Source organism: Columba livia, chromosome 2 (assembly GCF_036013475.1).
Source record: "Columba livia isolate bColLiv1 breed racing homer chromosome 2, bColLiv1.pat.W.v2, whole genome shotgun sequence".
In the NCBI taxonomy this organism is placed as follows: Eukaryota; Metazoa; Chordata; class Aves; order Columbiformes; family Columbidae; genus Columba; species Columba livia.
Window position 1 is genome coordinate 149,719,199 of NC_088603.1, and position 16,936 is coordinate 149,736,134.

Consider the following 16,936-nt stretch of genomic DNA (forward strand, 5'->3'; position numbering starts at 1 on the left):
ATGTGCCGTGGTGGGGGTGTCTGTCCTCTGTAGCAACCGTGTATTGATTTATCCCAAATGACATCCTTACCAAAGTCCTGGAGGGGCCGTGGCTTGGAAGTCCCAGTAAACTCTCCTCTCTCGTGCAAGCGCTGGGTCTGGTTTCCTCCCCTTCTTTCAGGGCGGGAGTCAAAGGGACAAAGTTGGTCTCTGGCTGGTCACAGTCTTCTGCTTCCCAAAACTGCACATCTTGGACTGAAACTCTGTTGTTGTTACTGACCTCCGAAAAGAAGTATTTGACTTGGGCTTGGTTTCTACAGTGGGTAATGATTCTTGTGTGACAGAAAAACTATTCAGAGTGCAGAGCTACCAAAGTAGTAGTTAGAAATACAGAAAAATGCTCTGTGGAATAGAACAGGGAAGAGAACGGAAGCAACAATCTGTACAATATTCTATTAAAACTGTAGCAGACCGAATTTTTCATACATCCACCCATTAATACCTGTTTTGGAGGGATCTTGATGTTTCCTCCATATCAGAGCATCCTTGCCCAGAGCTGATCCCCATGAGAGGCTCAGCACAACCACCCAATCTGGCACCTCACTGGATTATGGAGAGCGGGGAATTCAAAACATTTAGTCTGACTTTTAAGAAACCTTTGATTCAAAGTTGTAACCTAGCTGTTTTTCATTCTCCACTCTTTCTCTCCCGTTCCTTTAGCTTTTTGCTCTTAGCTCTTTTTTCCTGGGCAGGGGAAGGATATTCAGTGAAATATAAATAGGCCTTGCTCTGATGTCTTTTGATCTTTTTTTGTTTTGCTGATGTTGCCAGACGAATTTTACAGAAGGTCATACAGTAGAGAAGGAGCAGACCATCAGGGGCAGCTGTGTGGCATGGGAGGGAGAGCGAGCCCCTGAGGAGCATCCCTGGAGCCATAGATCTGTCCTCATCTTCTCACCCGTTCCCAGTGCCCTGCCTTGTGCCTCTCTTCCCTCGTCTGTGAAAATCAGTCACAAGCGCAGTGGAGTAGAGTGAGGTGACCTGATCACCTTCACAGCAGCCAGGCTTACACAGCCCGTTCTGCCCCCTTCTCGCACCTTTTGGCCCATTTCAGCCAAATTTGTTACAAGGAAAGAAGCTTCAAATGCAATTAATTCTCTGCAATAGTCATTAAAATGGGTGGTCAGGAAGGTGGGTGTTTGGACAGTGTTTGTCACTAACTTTTGATCTTGTCTGCAGTGGGACACAGCAAGCCATAGATCACAGCCAGAATACTCTGTGGGAAGACGATTGTGAGGGGAATATGTGAAGGAATATGTGGAAATAATAGAGAATATTCAGTGTAATCCAATTTAAAAGTCAGTCAGCACAAATCTGTAGAAAAACAGACGTCATTTGTTCCACTGTGTTTGTCTGCTTGCTTTATTATTAAAAGGGAGAAGGAAAAAGAAAACGGAAGAGGGGATGTTGGCTTAGAGGTGCTAATGCTTTGGGGAATGATGTCGGTGATCCCAGGTTAGAGAGAAATGGCACTGTGTCATCCTGACCAAGCCAGATGCTTGAGGCAGGGCCATAAGCCCACGGGCAGCCCCATCCTCATGCAATGGAGCTGCGCAAGGATGCCCCATTTCTCAGACAGATGCCTGGAGCTTAAATGCACCATTTAAAGTCAACCAGATGGTCCAGCGCTTCACCAAATTGGAGTGAGTATGTGGGAGCATCCCCAGTCTCCGTTGGGGCTGGGAGGTGCAGAGGTGGTGGTGAGTGAACACAGAGCACCGTGGCTGCTACATCTGCAGTACAACAAATAGCGTCTCTGCACGGTATCTCCTCCGTGCTGTGTGTTTAGTGTTTCACAGCTTGCATTCCACAAGAGCCTTATTCGTGAAGGTGTTTTGTGGAGAATTTGTGTATGGAAGTGTTTTGTTGGTGGAGAATTGTTTCATGCTGGGTTTCGAGTACATGGAGCTCAAAGCTGCTGTCACTCATCTTATCCCCAGATGGAGCCTCTTCCTCTGGCAGTTTATCATTTGGGGTTTCCATATGTACACGAGTGGTATGATCTGTGATGGGCAAAGTAGCAGAAATACGCTCCAGAGACTTGCAGAGTATTCATCAGCTGCAAACAGAACCAAGAAGTTTGCAGTTGCTTCTACAGTGACTATTTCTGGTTCTTGTGCCAATGCACAAGTGAGAGGAGCAGGTTCAAGGACAACACTGAGGTGGTTTTAAACTGTTGGTGTTGGATGTGTCCGGATGTAACTGCAGTGGGAATTTTACCTCTTTCAGCCTTTGTGTCTGCTGGGTGCTGGATAAAGCTTATTATTTACAAGTGTGTGTTTGGTTAGACATGAGACCATAGAATCACAGAATGGTTTGGGTTGGAAGGGACCTTTAAAGATCATCTAGTCCATCCCCCCTGCCATGGGCAGTGACATCTTCCATTAGATCTCTAGTTCAGATTCTCCATTTAATGCGCTTCTACAAAAATCAGTGCAGGTCTTGCCCACTCTGCAAATGTCCACTTTCCATCCTCCTGCAGTTTGTAAACCCTGGTGCCTTCCCCAGCCCCTCCCACGGACTCCTTGATTGTAGAAGATGAGTTTTACGTCAGGCCTGGAAGTATTACGAATCCAGAGCCCAGGATCAGGAAGAGGAGTAAATTGGAGTCAAGCCTTTATTAGAAAAGTTATCTTCTCAAATAGGTGATTGATATTGGTTTCCTTTTTATTGATGCCTGATATGAGAATTAAATTCCCCTCCTTCCACCCTGATGAATTTGGGTAGTTTGTAAGACAGCTGGTGTAGTTTTCCTTTGTGGTTGTGATGACTGATGTTGACCTTGGATCCTTTTAAAAATATGTATTTTACGAAATTCTTACATTTGGGAACTTCCAAAACCACTTCGATATATGAATCATGCTTCAAAGTAGATATTTCTTTTCAGTTCTCTAGAGAGTGAAGATCAGGGCTTGATGGGAATTCCAGCAGGGTCACCCTGTTTAAAAGGGATCTAAGGGCTTCTGTGACCTTTGCTAGCTACCTCTGTCAATACTGAGTAAAAAGTGGTGTTTTAAGGGAAACTTTTGTTCCAGAAAAGACTTGATAGGCCTTCATAGATCTGCTGCAGTTTCTTTTGAACCCACTTCTGATAAAGACACAGACCTTTGAAAATGTTTATTTGCTTTAACTCTTCTTTCTGCCTTTACTTTTATAACCAAGGCAGGCCCTATAGCTTAATTTAGAAATCACCCATCATTAGTAACGAGAATCATTTAGTAGACATATTTACAAGGTAAGTGACAGTGGGAAGTAATTAAGTTTAATATAAATCACACTTAATTTCAAATCTGCAGGCTTCAAAATAAGAATTAATAGAAACTGCAGCTTCTATAAAAAGATGAAGTATTTATAGCAGTATCTTCTTTCTTTTCCAGCTAAACACATTGAGTCTAGTGGAGATTAAAGTCCCCTGTCTGTTCATCTTATTTGTTTCAGAGCCATTTTCTACCTGTGGTGCACTTAATTGCCAATTGCCCACTGCTTTTATTCTTTGTGGGGAGATTTTTAACTCTTTTAAGTTGATGATGAGGGAAAGGAAGAGTTCAACATTATCTGAAATTGCCTTGTAAATGCACCTATGTTGAGCTGTGGCTTTCTGTTAAATCTGTGTTTTGTAGGTCAGTGCCTAACGACATGTTCTTCGTTTCATAGGTGTCATGCAGCTGACAGGTCTACTGGCAGATATGATGGTCACAACCGAGGCAGAAATTCTTCATTAAACAAAACAGAGAAAAATAATAAAGGAGGGTTGGAGCTGTTTGCAAGATCTGTTGAGCTGATTGCTCGCCCTGTCCAAAAAAAAGTCACCATTTGGGACTACAGCCCACTGCTAGCAGCTGCCATGGCCAGCAAAAGAAAGTCAACAACTCCCTGCATGGTGCGAACTTCTGAAGTCATGGAGCAGGAAGGCACCGAGGGTGCAGAGGCTCCTAAAGAGAAGGGGGCTGGCACACCACAGCAGGACTCTCAAAAGAATTGGCCTTCAGAAAGTTCAGTCAAAGACTGCGAAGTGGTTGAGGCAAAACCCCCAGCTGAAAATCAGTCTAAGAAACCCCAGGGTGGTTACGAGTGTAAATACTGCCCTTACTCAACACAGAACTTAAATGAATTTACAGAGCATGTTGACACGCAGCATCCAAATGTCATTCTCAACCCCCTGTATGTCTGTGCTGAATGCAACTTCACAACCAAAAAATACGATTCTTTATCTGACCACAACACAAAATACCACCCAGGAGAGACTAACTTTAAACTGAAATTAATTAAACGCAATAATCAGACTGTTTTAGAGCAGTCCATTGAGACCACCGCTAACGACGTCACTGTCACAAGCGGTGGGCTAGAAAATGCAGAGTGTGATGATTCACTTCATGGGGGAATTAGTGCAAGTAAAACGCCAATGATGAAACCAGGAAAACCTAAAGGGGAAACCAAGAAGGGTCCCAAAAAGCCAGAAGAGGGAGTTAAGGAAAACCACATGGATGGTACTGTCCCTCGCCTCATAACTGAAGCCACTGAAGCAATTGCTTGTATAAATGGAGACCTTCTCCATGATGTGTTAGCCCATGTTATGCCCTCTGTACAGCTGCCACCAAATATTAACCTTGTCCCCAAGGTCCCGGTACCACTGAACAGTACCAAATACAACTCTGCACTGGACACTAATGCAACCATGATCAACTCCTTTAACAAATTTCCTTACCCAACACAAGCAGAGTTGTCGTGGTTAACAGCAGCATCAAAACATCCGGAAGAACAAATCCGAATCTGGTTTGCTACGCAGCGTTTGAAGCATGGTATAAGTTGGTCTCCCGAAGAAGTGGAGGAGGCCAGAAAGAAGATGTTCAATGGGACTATCCAGGCAGTTCCCCAAACTATCACTGTCCTGCCAGCTCCTTTGACAACTGCAAAAATGCCCCAGCCCATCATCCAGACAGCTTTGCCTTGTCAGATACTGGGCCAGACTGGTCTGGTTTTGACTCCTGTGTCAAATGGTTCAACTGTTTCTTGTTCACCGATTACGCTTGCTGTTGCCCCAAACCAGGGGCAAAAGAGGACGATACAGACCTTATCGAGCGCCCCAGAGGCCAAGCGTCCTCATGTAGTCCAGGTGCCTGAGATTCCTGCCAAGTTGACTGCTGTTCCGCTGACACCAGCCACTGAGCGAAAAAAGACGAAGGAGCAGATAGCGGAGCTGAAGGCCAGTTTCATGGCAAGCCAGTTTCCCGATGACACAGAAGTCTACCGGCTGATAGAGGCAACAGGTCTCTCCAGGAGTGAGATCAAGAAGTGGTTCAGTGACCACAGGTACAGAAGTCAAAGGGGCATTGTGCACATTCCTGGAGAGGCTTTAGGGAAAGATCAAATAGCACCTTCAGCTGGTCGTCATGGCCGTTCGTTTCACCCATATACAGATTTTACTCCCCAGAGATTCAAAGAGAAAACTCAAGAGCAGCTCAGGGCCCTTGAGGAGAGTTTCTTAAGGTGTTCTTTTCCTACCCAAGGAGAATTGGACAGGCTTCGAGTGGAGACTAAGCTGAGTAGAAGGGAGATAGACTCATGGTTCTCTGAGCGGAGAAAGATAAGGGACAGCATGGAGCAAGCTGTCTTGGATTCAATGGGATCGTACAGAAAAATTAAAGAACAAGGAACTCCCAATGGTGCGATAAGCCAGGCAGAACTGCTGAGCAGCTCCCAGCTCCCTGGTGCTTTATCTGGGTCCTCCACCACATTTAAGAAAACCCAAGAGCAGATTCACCTACTGAAAAGCACATTTGCAAGGACCCAGTGGCCATCACCCCAGGAGTATGACCAGTTAGCATCTCAGACTGGACTCACGAGAACTGAAATAGTTCGCTGGTTCAAGGAAAACCGGTCTTCACTAAGAACAGGGTCACTTAAATGGATTGACCAGTATAGGCAGCAGCACATTGTTGATGGTCATAATGAGCAAAGCCAGAAAAAGGGATCAAAACACATTGAGAGTCCAAAGAACGGTAATGAGGTGTCTCGGCAGCATTACCAGGAGCATAAAAAACTGAATGAAGAGAATGGGGGCAAGCTAGTGGTGAGAGCAAAAAGAGACTGTGAACCACTGAAAAACTCTTTGTTGGGGAATCAAGCGGAGGGTACGGACAGGTTGGAGTGCAACAGCCACGACGGCCACGGCAGCGAGGAGAACGAGGAGCCAGCAGAGGTCAACTGGGTGGAGGTGACGGTGGGCGAGGATGATGCTGCGTCAGACTGTACGGACAGCTGGAGCCAAACGGCACCCGAAGGCCAGGCAGAGCTGGCGGACTTTGACTCTGAAAGTATATCTGGAGACAATTCCCACGTATAGACAGGTAAATGCAGATGGTGCCCTGTTTTCTCTGAGCCTGCCTCTGTCTGGGTGTGCTTCCAGCATCCCATAGCCCCTCTTCCATATAAATCCCCAGAGCCCATCTCTGCTGGATCTGTGTGCCTGCTGGATGTCTAAACACAAGGGAGACCCGTCCTGGTTGCAAATTAAAGCAACACTATGGTGGGGAGGGGTTAGTGCCGTTTGCCTCGTTTCTTGTTTCCTTGTGTGTCAAGTCTGGATAAGGGAGTTTGCTGGGGTGTGGGATTTTTTGGTTGTTGGTTTTTGGTTGTGTTTTTTGGTGTTGTGATTTTTATTTTTTTTAATAGCAATAAGTGATTAAACCTGAAACTTTCTGCCTTTAAACAACCTATTTAACCTCTGCAGAGCTTGATGTGAAACATACCAGTTGAGCCACGCGAACAAATAGTAGGTAACACTAGTTGCCAATATCCCTCTTGCTAACATCACTGATCTCCCATGAACAGAGGCTGGGCCTAGTTTTGCACCTCGGGTTCTTCCTTTGCAGCATCCTGCCCTGCTCAGAATAAAAGGTCACTGGGGGAAGGACCCAGGACAGAAATGCTTCTTTATGCAAAAGCAAGCAAAAAAAAAGAAAAAAAGAAGTTGTAGGTACTGAAATGGCTCATGCAAATGGGCTCTCTTCCTCTCACAGGTGCAAACTGTTTCCAGCTTTGCTTTGTTCTGCTTGCTCACCCTAGAGGCTTAGGAAGTGCCCCAGACTAAGCTGTGTGGGTGTTTTAGCAGCTCTTCTTCACAGGATCTTGAATTTAAAAGCAAGCTGCAGGGCCTTTCTTTAAGGGGGTTTTATACGATCTTTCACAGTGTGGAAGGATGTGTTATTTGGAGACCTGAAGCCTGTTTCTGATCACAGTTGCACAGGTATAAATCTGGAGGAAGCATCGTCAGCATTTCTTGACTTGCATGTTGAATTGAGTTCACTGGAGCCTGTAACATTTTGTGGTCAGTATAACCAAGTCTGTCTCTCCTAAACTGGAGTGTCCTTAACATAGAACTTACCCACGTAGAGCTCAGCACCCTACATTAACAACCACAGTGAGAGAACACCTATTTTAGAAAGCGTTAGTAGTTTTCTGGTGCCTAATAAGTGTACTATACTTCAGCATTTCTTTACAAGAAATATATACAAATCTGGAAAAAATAAAAATAATTTTTAAAGAGCCAGGACTTACAGAAGTCCCTCCACACTTGCTCTGAAGACTTTGACTATTGCAACTGGCAGTATTTGAACTATTATCTGTTGCGGTTTTTCTTACCAAGCCCTGCTCGTGAGCCTAGAGGCCTCCACTTTCTTCTTGTGCAATACTTGGCCAGAAGTCTCCTGGACATTTTCTCTTGAGTTGAAAAAGGAAACCCTGCAGTGGTTTTATTTTGAACTATGAATTTTGTTGGCTAATTTTCAGAAATATTATCACAGCATCTGTATCACAAAGTCTCTTAAAGCTCTGGAGTGCAATGCAAGGCACATTCCTGCTTAACACTTGCAGAAGTTGGTAATCAGGGATGTGAGGAGCGGATGGTGTTACCTGTGTGGCAAAGGCAGGGATGAGAGGAGGAAGGACATGGAACGTCAGCCAGAGGCACACTGGGCTGCCACGGTTGTGCAACCACGTGAGAAAGGAGAGCCAGGATCTGATCTGCCTTTTAAAATCAAATGCATGATGAATAAATGCATTGTAGGATATTTTTCAGTGTTGTTAATCCAGATCATTCCCCCTCTTCCAGCTGTGAATGTTTGTACTGAGGAGATGGAGCAGAGCGGGGTCTGGGAACGGGAATGGGGAGGAGGGCAGGAGAAGGAGGGCTTGCCTGAAACCACTATTCCGTACAAACCTCTTGTACCATGAAACCCAAGCTCTGCAACAACCCTCTTCCAGCAGCATAGGTTTGGTGCCTGCATTTTTGTGCTTGTGAGCGATGTAGGGTACGTTGGGGTCAACCTCCTGCTGTTGTGCCCTGGGGCAGATGCTGACTATAAAGCTCCAGGGCTGTGGAGGTGCTCAAGTGTTATCAGAGAGAAATTTTAATAAGAACCTTGATCACAATCAAACTCTTCTCTGTGTTATCCTTCTGATGACGAGCTTCCTGGTGGCTGGTTGTAAAATGCACTGAGTGGAGCTTCTGCTGCCAAGACCATGCAGTAAGATCAGAGGACCATTTTGTCCTCTGCTCTTCGCCTGTTTCTCAGCATGCTGATCTGGGGACTTGACAAAAGCCCAAAGTCTTTTTCATTTTCCCTTATTCTCCCTGTAAGTCTCAGCCCAGAAACACAGTGTCTGCTCTCCAGTGCCTGCATGGAAGCATTGTCACAGGCATCGTGACACAAAAGCTGGAAGCTTTGTACCATGCGTTGATGGGACCTGTGGAAAAATTGCAGCTGTTGGCTCCTTTTTCCTTCAGGATAAGCTTTCATTCTTATCTTACATAATTTTTAACTAGAACTTTGGTGTTAAATTAACAAGGTGTTAGCTTAGGTGACATCCAGGGTATGACTCAAAAGCGAAGACTGCATAAGACCTGACAGAGAACTTGTTTCTGCCTGTTGTCATAGGAAGGTCTGATTTTTTTCCCAACATCATACTCCTCAGTACCTCAAAGGGATTATGTCACTGTCCTGGCCACATGTAAGAGGTGGACTGAAAAGCCACAGTCATTATTATATCAGCAAGACTGTACACGTGCAGAAGCATGCTACTTTGATATTCGTGGTGTTGCTGTTTTCTCAGCTTGATGTACATAGTTTAAAGTGAACGTTTTTCAGTGATCCATCTCCATCCTGTTGATGGCTGAATTTGTGTGCAGCTTCTGTAAAAACTTGGGCGGTTCCAGACCGTCTCAGTCACACTCTACTCCAGTGTGTAGCTTTAGGAGTTTCTGAAACTATTAGGGAGTATTTGTGTTACAGCCTAAACAGACCTGATCCCTTAGAAATCTGAGTTTTTCAAAACTGATATGTGTTCAGCACATTCTGCTGTTGCTGCAGATAGTGGGAGTTTCATGAGTGCCTGGCCTCAATGAGAGCAGGATTTGCGCTAGGCTCTGAAATACCATCCCTGGCCTAAGAAAAGGCTCTGTTACTAAGTCCGTGTCTGAAGCTTTTGGCAAAATTGGGTTTATTTCACAGAGCAGGTCAGGTTTCCTGAACAGTGAGGCAGACAGACCTGTCCCCATAGGGTACCAGGGCCTTCAAGGTGCTGAGTGGCTCCTGTAGGGTGTACTAAAGCCATCACTGAAAGTGCTCCACATGCTTGCAACAAGGCCTACCTGCTCTATCAGGAGAGAGCTTTAGCTCCCTTTCCACCAACAGAGATATTCCTGTCTTCCAACAGCACAGGTCAAAACTAGGTCTCTTGTCCCCATTTGTGCGAGCCTGACAAACAGAAACTGGTCCTGAATTAAACAGAGCAAATTGCAGCTCAAACATGAGAGCGGGAGCTGAGTGTGCCAGAGTGGTTGGCAGCTACCGCTGGCTTTCTTCACAGCATTGTCTCCCCGTGGGGTTTTCCCAAGATCTGTCTTTCCTCAGCCCAGAGCTTTTGGTTTGTTTTGTTTTTTTCTCAGAAACATACTGTTCTTTCCCCACCACTACCTTCTCTGCTGCAAACTTTCTTCTTTAGAATTGTCTCATTACCTCCATTTTAAGCCCAAACCCTGCAAGATAAGACGTAGGCGCCAAGGTCTGTAGCTCACAGTGGGAGTGCAGTAGGTGGACACCCCAGAAGGTGTGTGCCCTGACTTGTGATGGCTGTGACACTGCTCTATGGAGATGTGCCAAAGAAAACCATGTCTGGGGAGATTGCACACTGCGGGGTGGGGGGAAAAGTCTGAAGGAAGTCCCCCCTTGCTTCTGCTGTGTGCATCATACCAGGCATCAGAGGTGGTCTGGGTCCTCTTGGCATCTCCAATCCCTTTTGCACCACAGTGAGACCTGAGATCGCTCTGTTCCAGGTGGGCCAGTGTGTTCCTTGGGGTCCAACACCGGTGAAAGTGAATAGCACAGGGCTTTCCCTCCCTTTCTGTCCAAGTTCTCAATTTTCTTGTGATTTAAGGTTTCATCCATAGAGCCAGCTATCATGCCTGTTAGTGGTATTGGGCTCCAGGGTGTTGTCCTGAAGTCAATGTGGGACCGACCAGTGGTTTTTGCAGAACTCGGGTCAGCCTAAAGCATTTCAAGGCGTGAGGCCAAAGTGTGAAGGACTTCCCATTTCCCCTGAAACCAGTAGCCGTGTCAGGGACCCAGGCTGTAATGCGATGAAGGGCTTCAGAGGGGGGAACAAAACCCGGTGCAGCAATTAAAATTTTCCAGCGAGTTAGGAGGAGCAGGAGGCTGTTTGAGGAAAGGACGGGGAGGACTTTCACCGTAGGTGTTGGTGCAAGCCCCTGCCCTTTTACTGAGCTCAGCTGCATTACTTTCTGCCTTGCAGATGCCAGAAAGAGCTCAGTGCTCTTGTGGGAAGTGACAGACCGGATAACAACATTGGTAAAAGGTGTGAAATAGCAGGTTAGCTCAGGTTTCGGTCAGCGCTGCTGCAGGACGAGGGAGGAGGAAGGTGCTGGAAAGCTGCTCCGTGTTGCTGCGTGCGGCAGCGGCCTGAGTGGGTGCTCACACTTCTTGCGTGTTTTCACCTCAACGGGGAAAAACACACTGAACATAATCCTTGTCACAGAGCCCTTGCTCTGTGCTGGCAACTGGGGATACGTGTAGGCGGGTATTTGAAGGTTGGGTTTTCTGGGGTTATTTTTTAATCTCTGGTCCGTGGTGCAGGAGTCATAGTGGAGCCAGGGAGCTGCTCTGCAGAGTGCAGGCACGTGCAGTTTTTTCCGCTGTCTTGCAGTTTGTATAATTATTTTCTAAAGTCACGCAAAGAAGAGTATTTAATGAGAGGATTTACTGGGGAAGAGAGACCTGAAGTCCTCTTGCCTTTAGCAGCATCCATCCCGCGGTGGCAAAGTAGTGGCCTCCAACCCGTGTGCACGTTGTCTTTGAGCCAGCGTGAAGATCTGCCCTAGATCTGCAGTAGTGAGGGATCAGCAGAGTCAAGGCTGGGCTATATGTCCCTGTTAGAAATCTATAGGGGGTTTTATGATAGCTGGGCGTTATATACAACAGCAATCTGGCACTGTGCTGCAGCATCAGGCTGTGACAGGGCAGGCTTCAGGGTACGGTTGATGCAAAATACAGCGCTGCTGTGCGTGCAGGGATGTAAACTGGACGCTGTGTTAGTTGACTGCTCAAATAGTTCTTAGTGCCCTAAAAAATAATATGTTGCTTTTATAATTTTTTGCAGGGGTACTCCTCCGCTGCTCTGTCCTGACGTTGAAGGGGAAACACTGTACGAAAATAGAAGAAAACTCTATTTTCCTGCCTGGGGTGAGATAGCATGTTCCGACTTCAAGTCTCAAACCGCGCTTGCGGAGGCACAGCGAGAAATACTCTCATGGAGCATCATCATGGGATCGTTTATAGTGCCAAAGTCCTACTACTGCGTTGAAAGAGAAAAGAAAGGAAGAGAAAAGGGTTCTTGTACATAGGTTTCTCCTTGGCTTCTCTCCCGCCCACTTTCCTACCCAGCCTCTTCCTCTACTGGAACAGATTTGTACAATGTGGAAATTTTTTTAACTTCTTAATAGGTGCAAGTTATTCTTGCATATAATGCCATTGCAAAAATTTGAGGGTGGGTTTGGGATGGGAAGTGTCTTTTGTGGGGGAGGGAGGGGAGCTTTTTTCTGAAGTATTTTAAGACAGATTTGCAGTCTTTTGGAGTCAACATCTGAGCCCAGATCCCCACCCTAGTTTACATTTCAGCCCACTTAAACATGCTACGGGGTTGGGGAGGGTCATTCTGGAGTGGTTGAGGTTGTGGGGTTTTTTTTTCTTGTTGTTTTAACTTTTTTGTTTTGTTTTATGGCCGCCTGCTACTGGTTGAAGTATTTAAGTCTCTGTTTTTCTGTGTTCCTGTAAGGCGAGTCTTCTCCAGCCCCTGTATTTCACCTTTCACAAGCCAGCCCCAGCTGTGGCTCTCTGAAGATTTGGATAGAACGCCGTTTTGGTTTTGTTTGTTTTGTTTTTTAGCACTTTTTGTTTAATTGTGCAGTACAACCCCTAGAGGGGCTGGAGTTGAGGAAATTAAAATGCTTTATAATCTGAACTTGTGTTTCTTCGGCTGGTACGATGGACACCATAACCAACAGTCTGCCCTCCGGCTTTAGATAGTGTAGCGCACAACAGAAGTTTCTGATTAAGCCATGCCACTAAATTTTTAGATCAATCCTAGGTTCCCGAGTGCTTTTTGGTTTTTCTTTTTGTTTTTTTTCCCCAAATCCTGCTAATTTGGATTTGTGTGGGGGTGTCTGTCCACGCGCGTGTGAGGAGGAGGGAGAGCCGGAGCGTGGGTGCGTTGGTGGGCGGGTGCGGGAGCCGTGCGCTTTGTTCCTCTGACGAGCTGGGTTCAGAAAACTTGCCCACCTTTCCATACGCTGCACAAACACGATGCTAGGGAGTTTGAATAAATCCAACTTTTCTAACTTGTTGCTCATTTGTTGTAACTCAATAAAACAAAGGCTAAACATTTTGGTAACCTTTTTCTTGTCTCTTCATTATTATTATTAATTACTATTATTTTATTCCATTTAAAACCCAAACTCAGCCCCCACCAGGTCTCCCTGGTGCACAAGGGCTCAGTGTCTTTAGAGCTGTGACTGTGGTTTTAACTGGTTTTCCAGTAATCAGCTTGGCAAACACTAGCCAGATTAAAATGAACTTGGTGAACGCCTGATATTTATTTTCGCGGTGTTATACGGCTGTTGCCTGCACCAGGGGGCTGGATAGAACCTGGGACTGGGGGTTTGGGGTATCTTTATTTTGGTTGCAGTCACAAGCTCAACGAATGAATGAATGAAACCATCCCCATGACTCACCCATATGGAATTATTTTCATTAATCATCAGCACAACATTTAAGTGTTGAGGGAGGTTTGCAGTGGGTGGGGGCGAGTGCTTGCTGACTTTACTTACAATAAATTCATCTAGTTTGTTTCCGAAGAGGAGCAACCGAACGCGGCTGCGTTTGCACAACACAGGCCAGCGGCAAGAGGTGGGGAAGCAGAGGCAGCTGGAGGGCGAGTGTGCACGTCCCGTCACACCCGGGGCTGCACATCGTGCTCTGTGTGCGTGGAGGCAGATGCCCAGGCAGGCACGTCCATACCCCCCGTGCAGGCTGTCAAATTGATGGATGACAGCATCAGGTGGTCAAAACAAAAATGCCTCTGAGTACGCTCCTCCAGGACTCCAGAGGTGTAACTGAAACTAATTGCCACTTCTGTCTCCTTTGCTTACATGAAAGGATGCTAATATTTTAATTGCCCTTGTGCACAGTTTTTAACAGCCACTTGGTGGCTTAATATTCCCGTTGGCATCTCCCCTGTCTGATGTGCGCATACGTCTGTGTGTCTGGAGCACTGACCTACTTTGCTTCACCAGCAGCTCTGCCAGGGAGCTCAGCAGGAGGTTTAGGAAGAACAAGACCCACCTGGGTTTTCTGTGTTTGTAGAGCCCCAGACACAGTGAGATGAGGGGCCGGGATGCTTTAAGATCTCTGCAATTCAAACAAAACAATAGCAGCGGCCCTGGAGTCTGTCATCACACAGATAATAAAGCTGAAGCTCTCCCACAGCAAACAAAAGGGTTTGCAAAAGGCTGGCACGGCCTTTGCCGGCGGCAGAACGGCAGCACCGGGTGGGTTTGCGCAGGTCGCGGTGCGATACCAACCCTTCAGACACCAGGTCTTAGCGGGGAAAGCCGATCCGCTGGCCCCTTTTTTTAGCTTAAAGCAACCCAGGTCTGCACAAAGATTGCTTCAGTGGGGCTGCCGGAACGGGTTCACAAACCGGGCACTGCCAGCAGCCTTTGTTTTTAATTAATACCGACGCAGTGACTGCGTTTCTAGGAGAGTCCAACCAGCGAGGCACAATCGGGGCATTGTTTGTCTGCGGCGGCCGTGAGGGACGGCCTTGGCCGTGGGGGTTCATTGCACTCAGATGAAAATAGGCTGCTGACTCCGAGTTTCCTCGCGAGCCTGGTGTTTGCACCACAGCGCAGCCCTGCAGCCGGGGGACAGCTGGGGACACCTTTCCTGGGCAGGGATCCCTGGAACCGGCAGGCCCCGGTGCTCAGGTTTTGATGGACATCTTTCACAATGTGTTTTAACCTAAGTCCCTTGAAATGTTCTAACCGGAAGAAATCTAGTTAACACAAAACCACAAAAAAAAAAATCAGATTTTTGCACTAATGCAATGCTTCTTTTTAATGTAGTGGCTTGTAGAAAAATCTGTAACTTGGAAGCCAGGAACAACTTCAGTTTAGGTGGCCTCTACTTCCATAATTTAGCCTTCTTGTATGCTGGCAGGAGGATCGTTTTTCATTATATACACATATATGTTACTTCTGCCTGGTCCGTAAGATGCAGAGCAGCATGCTGCTCAGTAAATTTGCTGCCATTAGCAACTTAGTGCTGTCAGAGATCTGGGGACTCTGAGCATGTAATAAGTACAATTTAGGACAGGTCAGACAGAAACCTTATGAAAAGTGATTGTGGTGACAGACCACCTGGATAGCATAGAATAACAGCTTCACAGAATGGTTTGGGTCAGAAGGAACCTTCCAAGATCATCTCATCCAATGCCACTGCCATGGGCAGAGACATCTTTCCCTACATCAAGCTGCTCAAAGTCCCATCCAACCTGACCTTGGGAAGTTTTGGGGCAGAACCTTCAGTTCATATGAACTTCTTTGCAGTCTATATGATTTGCTTTTCACAAATCCTTTTAAAAAAAAAAACAAAACAAAAATCTTTTCAACTACGTTGCTTCAGTGGCACCATTTCTAACCTCAAACATCCAGTGTTGACCTTTGGGAATTTTATTTAATGTATAAATTTCTGTGTCTGCAGGGTGAAGCCCAGCAGTTGCAGGCATCACCCAGAAGAGGTGTCCCAGCACCGTGTGGACCATCACAGGCTGGGAGGGGAAGCGCTGGGTTATGCAGGAAATCTGAGTGATTATAAACATAATGATAATTATGTGGTGATGATAACTTAAAACCTAGAGAAATGCAGAGGTGAAACAGCAACCACAATAACTAATATTTGTGCATTAGATTTGCCATTAGTACAATTTTAACCACTGAAACTTTCCCTCTCATCCTCTTGTAGCCCTCCTATATTGTTAGGTAGCAAAAAGAGACATCCTGAAATCTTACTAGTTAACAGGGGGAGGAAAAACAATTCATTACAAAGTCATGTAAGGCAACCTTGTAGGAAGGCTGTTTGGCAGCCTGATAGCAAGGAAAGAGCACACCAGTGATGGAAAGGAACTTTTTTTAATCATCTCCTGAAGAAAAAGAGAGACCCGAGACCATTTAGATGAGCGAAAGGGAGAACTTCTGTGCTTGTGTAATCAGGAGCTGATGGGAAGTGGTTATGAATGTTGTCTGTGGCTCTTGAATATAATTCTGAAAATGTTCATAGTACAGCAGGAAAAGGGAATGTATTGAGAGCAAGCGAATGTGAGAGACACAGCAAAGGAACCACAAAGCAGCAGAAAACCCAAGTCTTACACAGCTGAACCGTATCCCAATCAGATTATTGCAAGCTCTAGTGAGGCTGGAGGTAGGAGCTGGGTGACCGGGTAATTGTCAGACCTAATCACACATCTTGAGTGCAGTAAGCAAAACCAGGGGTTTTTCTTTCCCATTGTTTTCTTCTTTCCATCAGACCTGATGCTCTGAAATAGTAGTTCTAATTCTATTACAATTCTCATAATTTAAGTGTACTGAGAAAAACCACACAGCCAGCAGATTGACTTGGCCACAGTAAATGAAGCTGCTTCAGTACACGAACTCATCCTTTCCTTGCTCTTTTTGTCTTTCTTAAAAGTCTAGACCATCCCAGTGCAATAGATCATGTAAAATTTAGTGTACAACAATCTTAATCTAAAAAATAATTGGTTTTGCAACATATCCATGAGATAGTTAAAAGAATAATACCATTAACCTGGGTTTATGGCCAGAGAAACTGAGATGTTTGTGGTTATTCACAAGCCTGCAGAATAAATGTGCTAAAGGCAAGAGCTGGAGTCAGCTTGGCCTTGTCATGACTTCCCAGCAAGGAAACTTCGTTTTATATTTGTATCAAATCATTGCCGTTTCATCAGTGTTTCTTATTCTTTCACCCAAAGCCTTTCCAAGAGGCAAAGACACAGGGGTAGAAAGTGTTGGGCTGTGGCTCCTCAAACACCCACATCCTGCATGATCCCACCAGGAGACCTTCTTCCCCAGCACAGCTATCCGGAGAAAGCTGACACCTTCCAGCCTTCGTTCCCTCCACCTGCCTCCCTCCACCTTTAAATCTCTACCTTAACACAGAATCGTAGATCATAGAATCATAGAATACTTTTGGTTGGAAGGAGCCTTCACAGCTCATCTAGTCCAACCCTCTGCAATGAGCAGGGACATCTT

General features: G+C 45.9%; 1 protein-coding gene across 3 annotated transcripts in view; it reads left to right on the top strand.

The window, feature by feature from the left end:
• Positions 1-13,002, top strand: part of ZHX2 (zinc fingers and homeoboxes 2) — a 75,067-nt gene extending 62,065 nt beyond the window's left edge. For all 3 annotated transcript variants that reach the window (XM_065054346.1, XM_065054347.1, XM_021294235.2), the window contains 2 exons: positions 3,694-6,386; positions 11,713-13,002. In XM_065054346.1, coding sequence (XP_064910418.1) covers positions 3,884-6,382 — 2,499 coding nt within the window. In that variant the 5' untranslated portion in view covers positions 3,694-3,883 and the 3' untranslated portion in view covers positions 6,383-6,386; positions 11,713-13,002. The remainder of the gene's footprint in view (positions 1-3,693; positions 6,387-11,712) is intronic.
• The last annotated feature ends 3,934 nt before the right edge of the window (positions 13,003-16,936 follow it).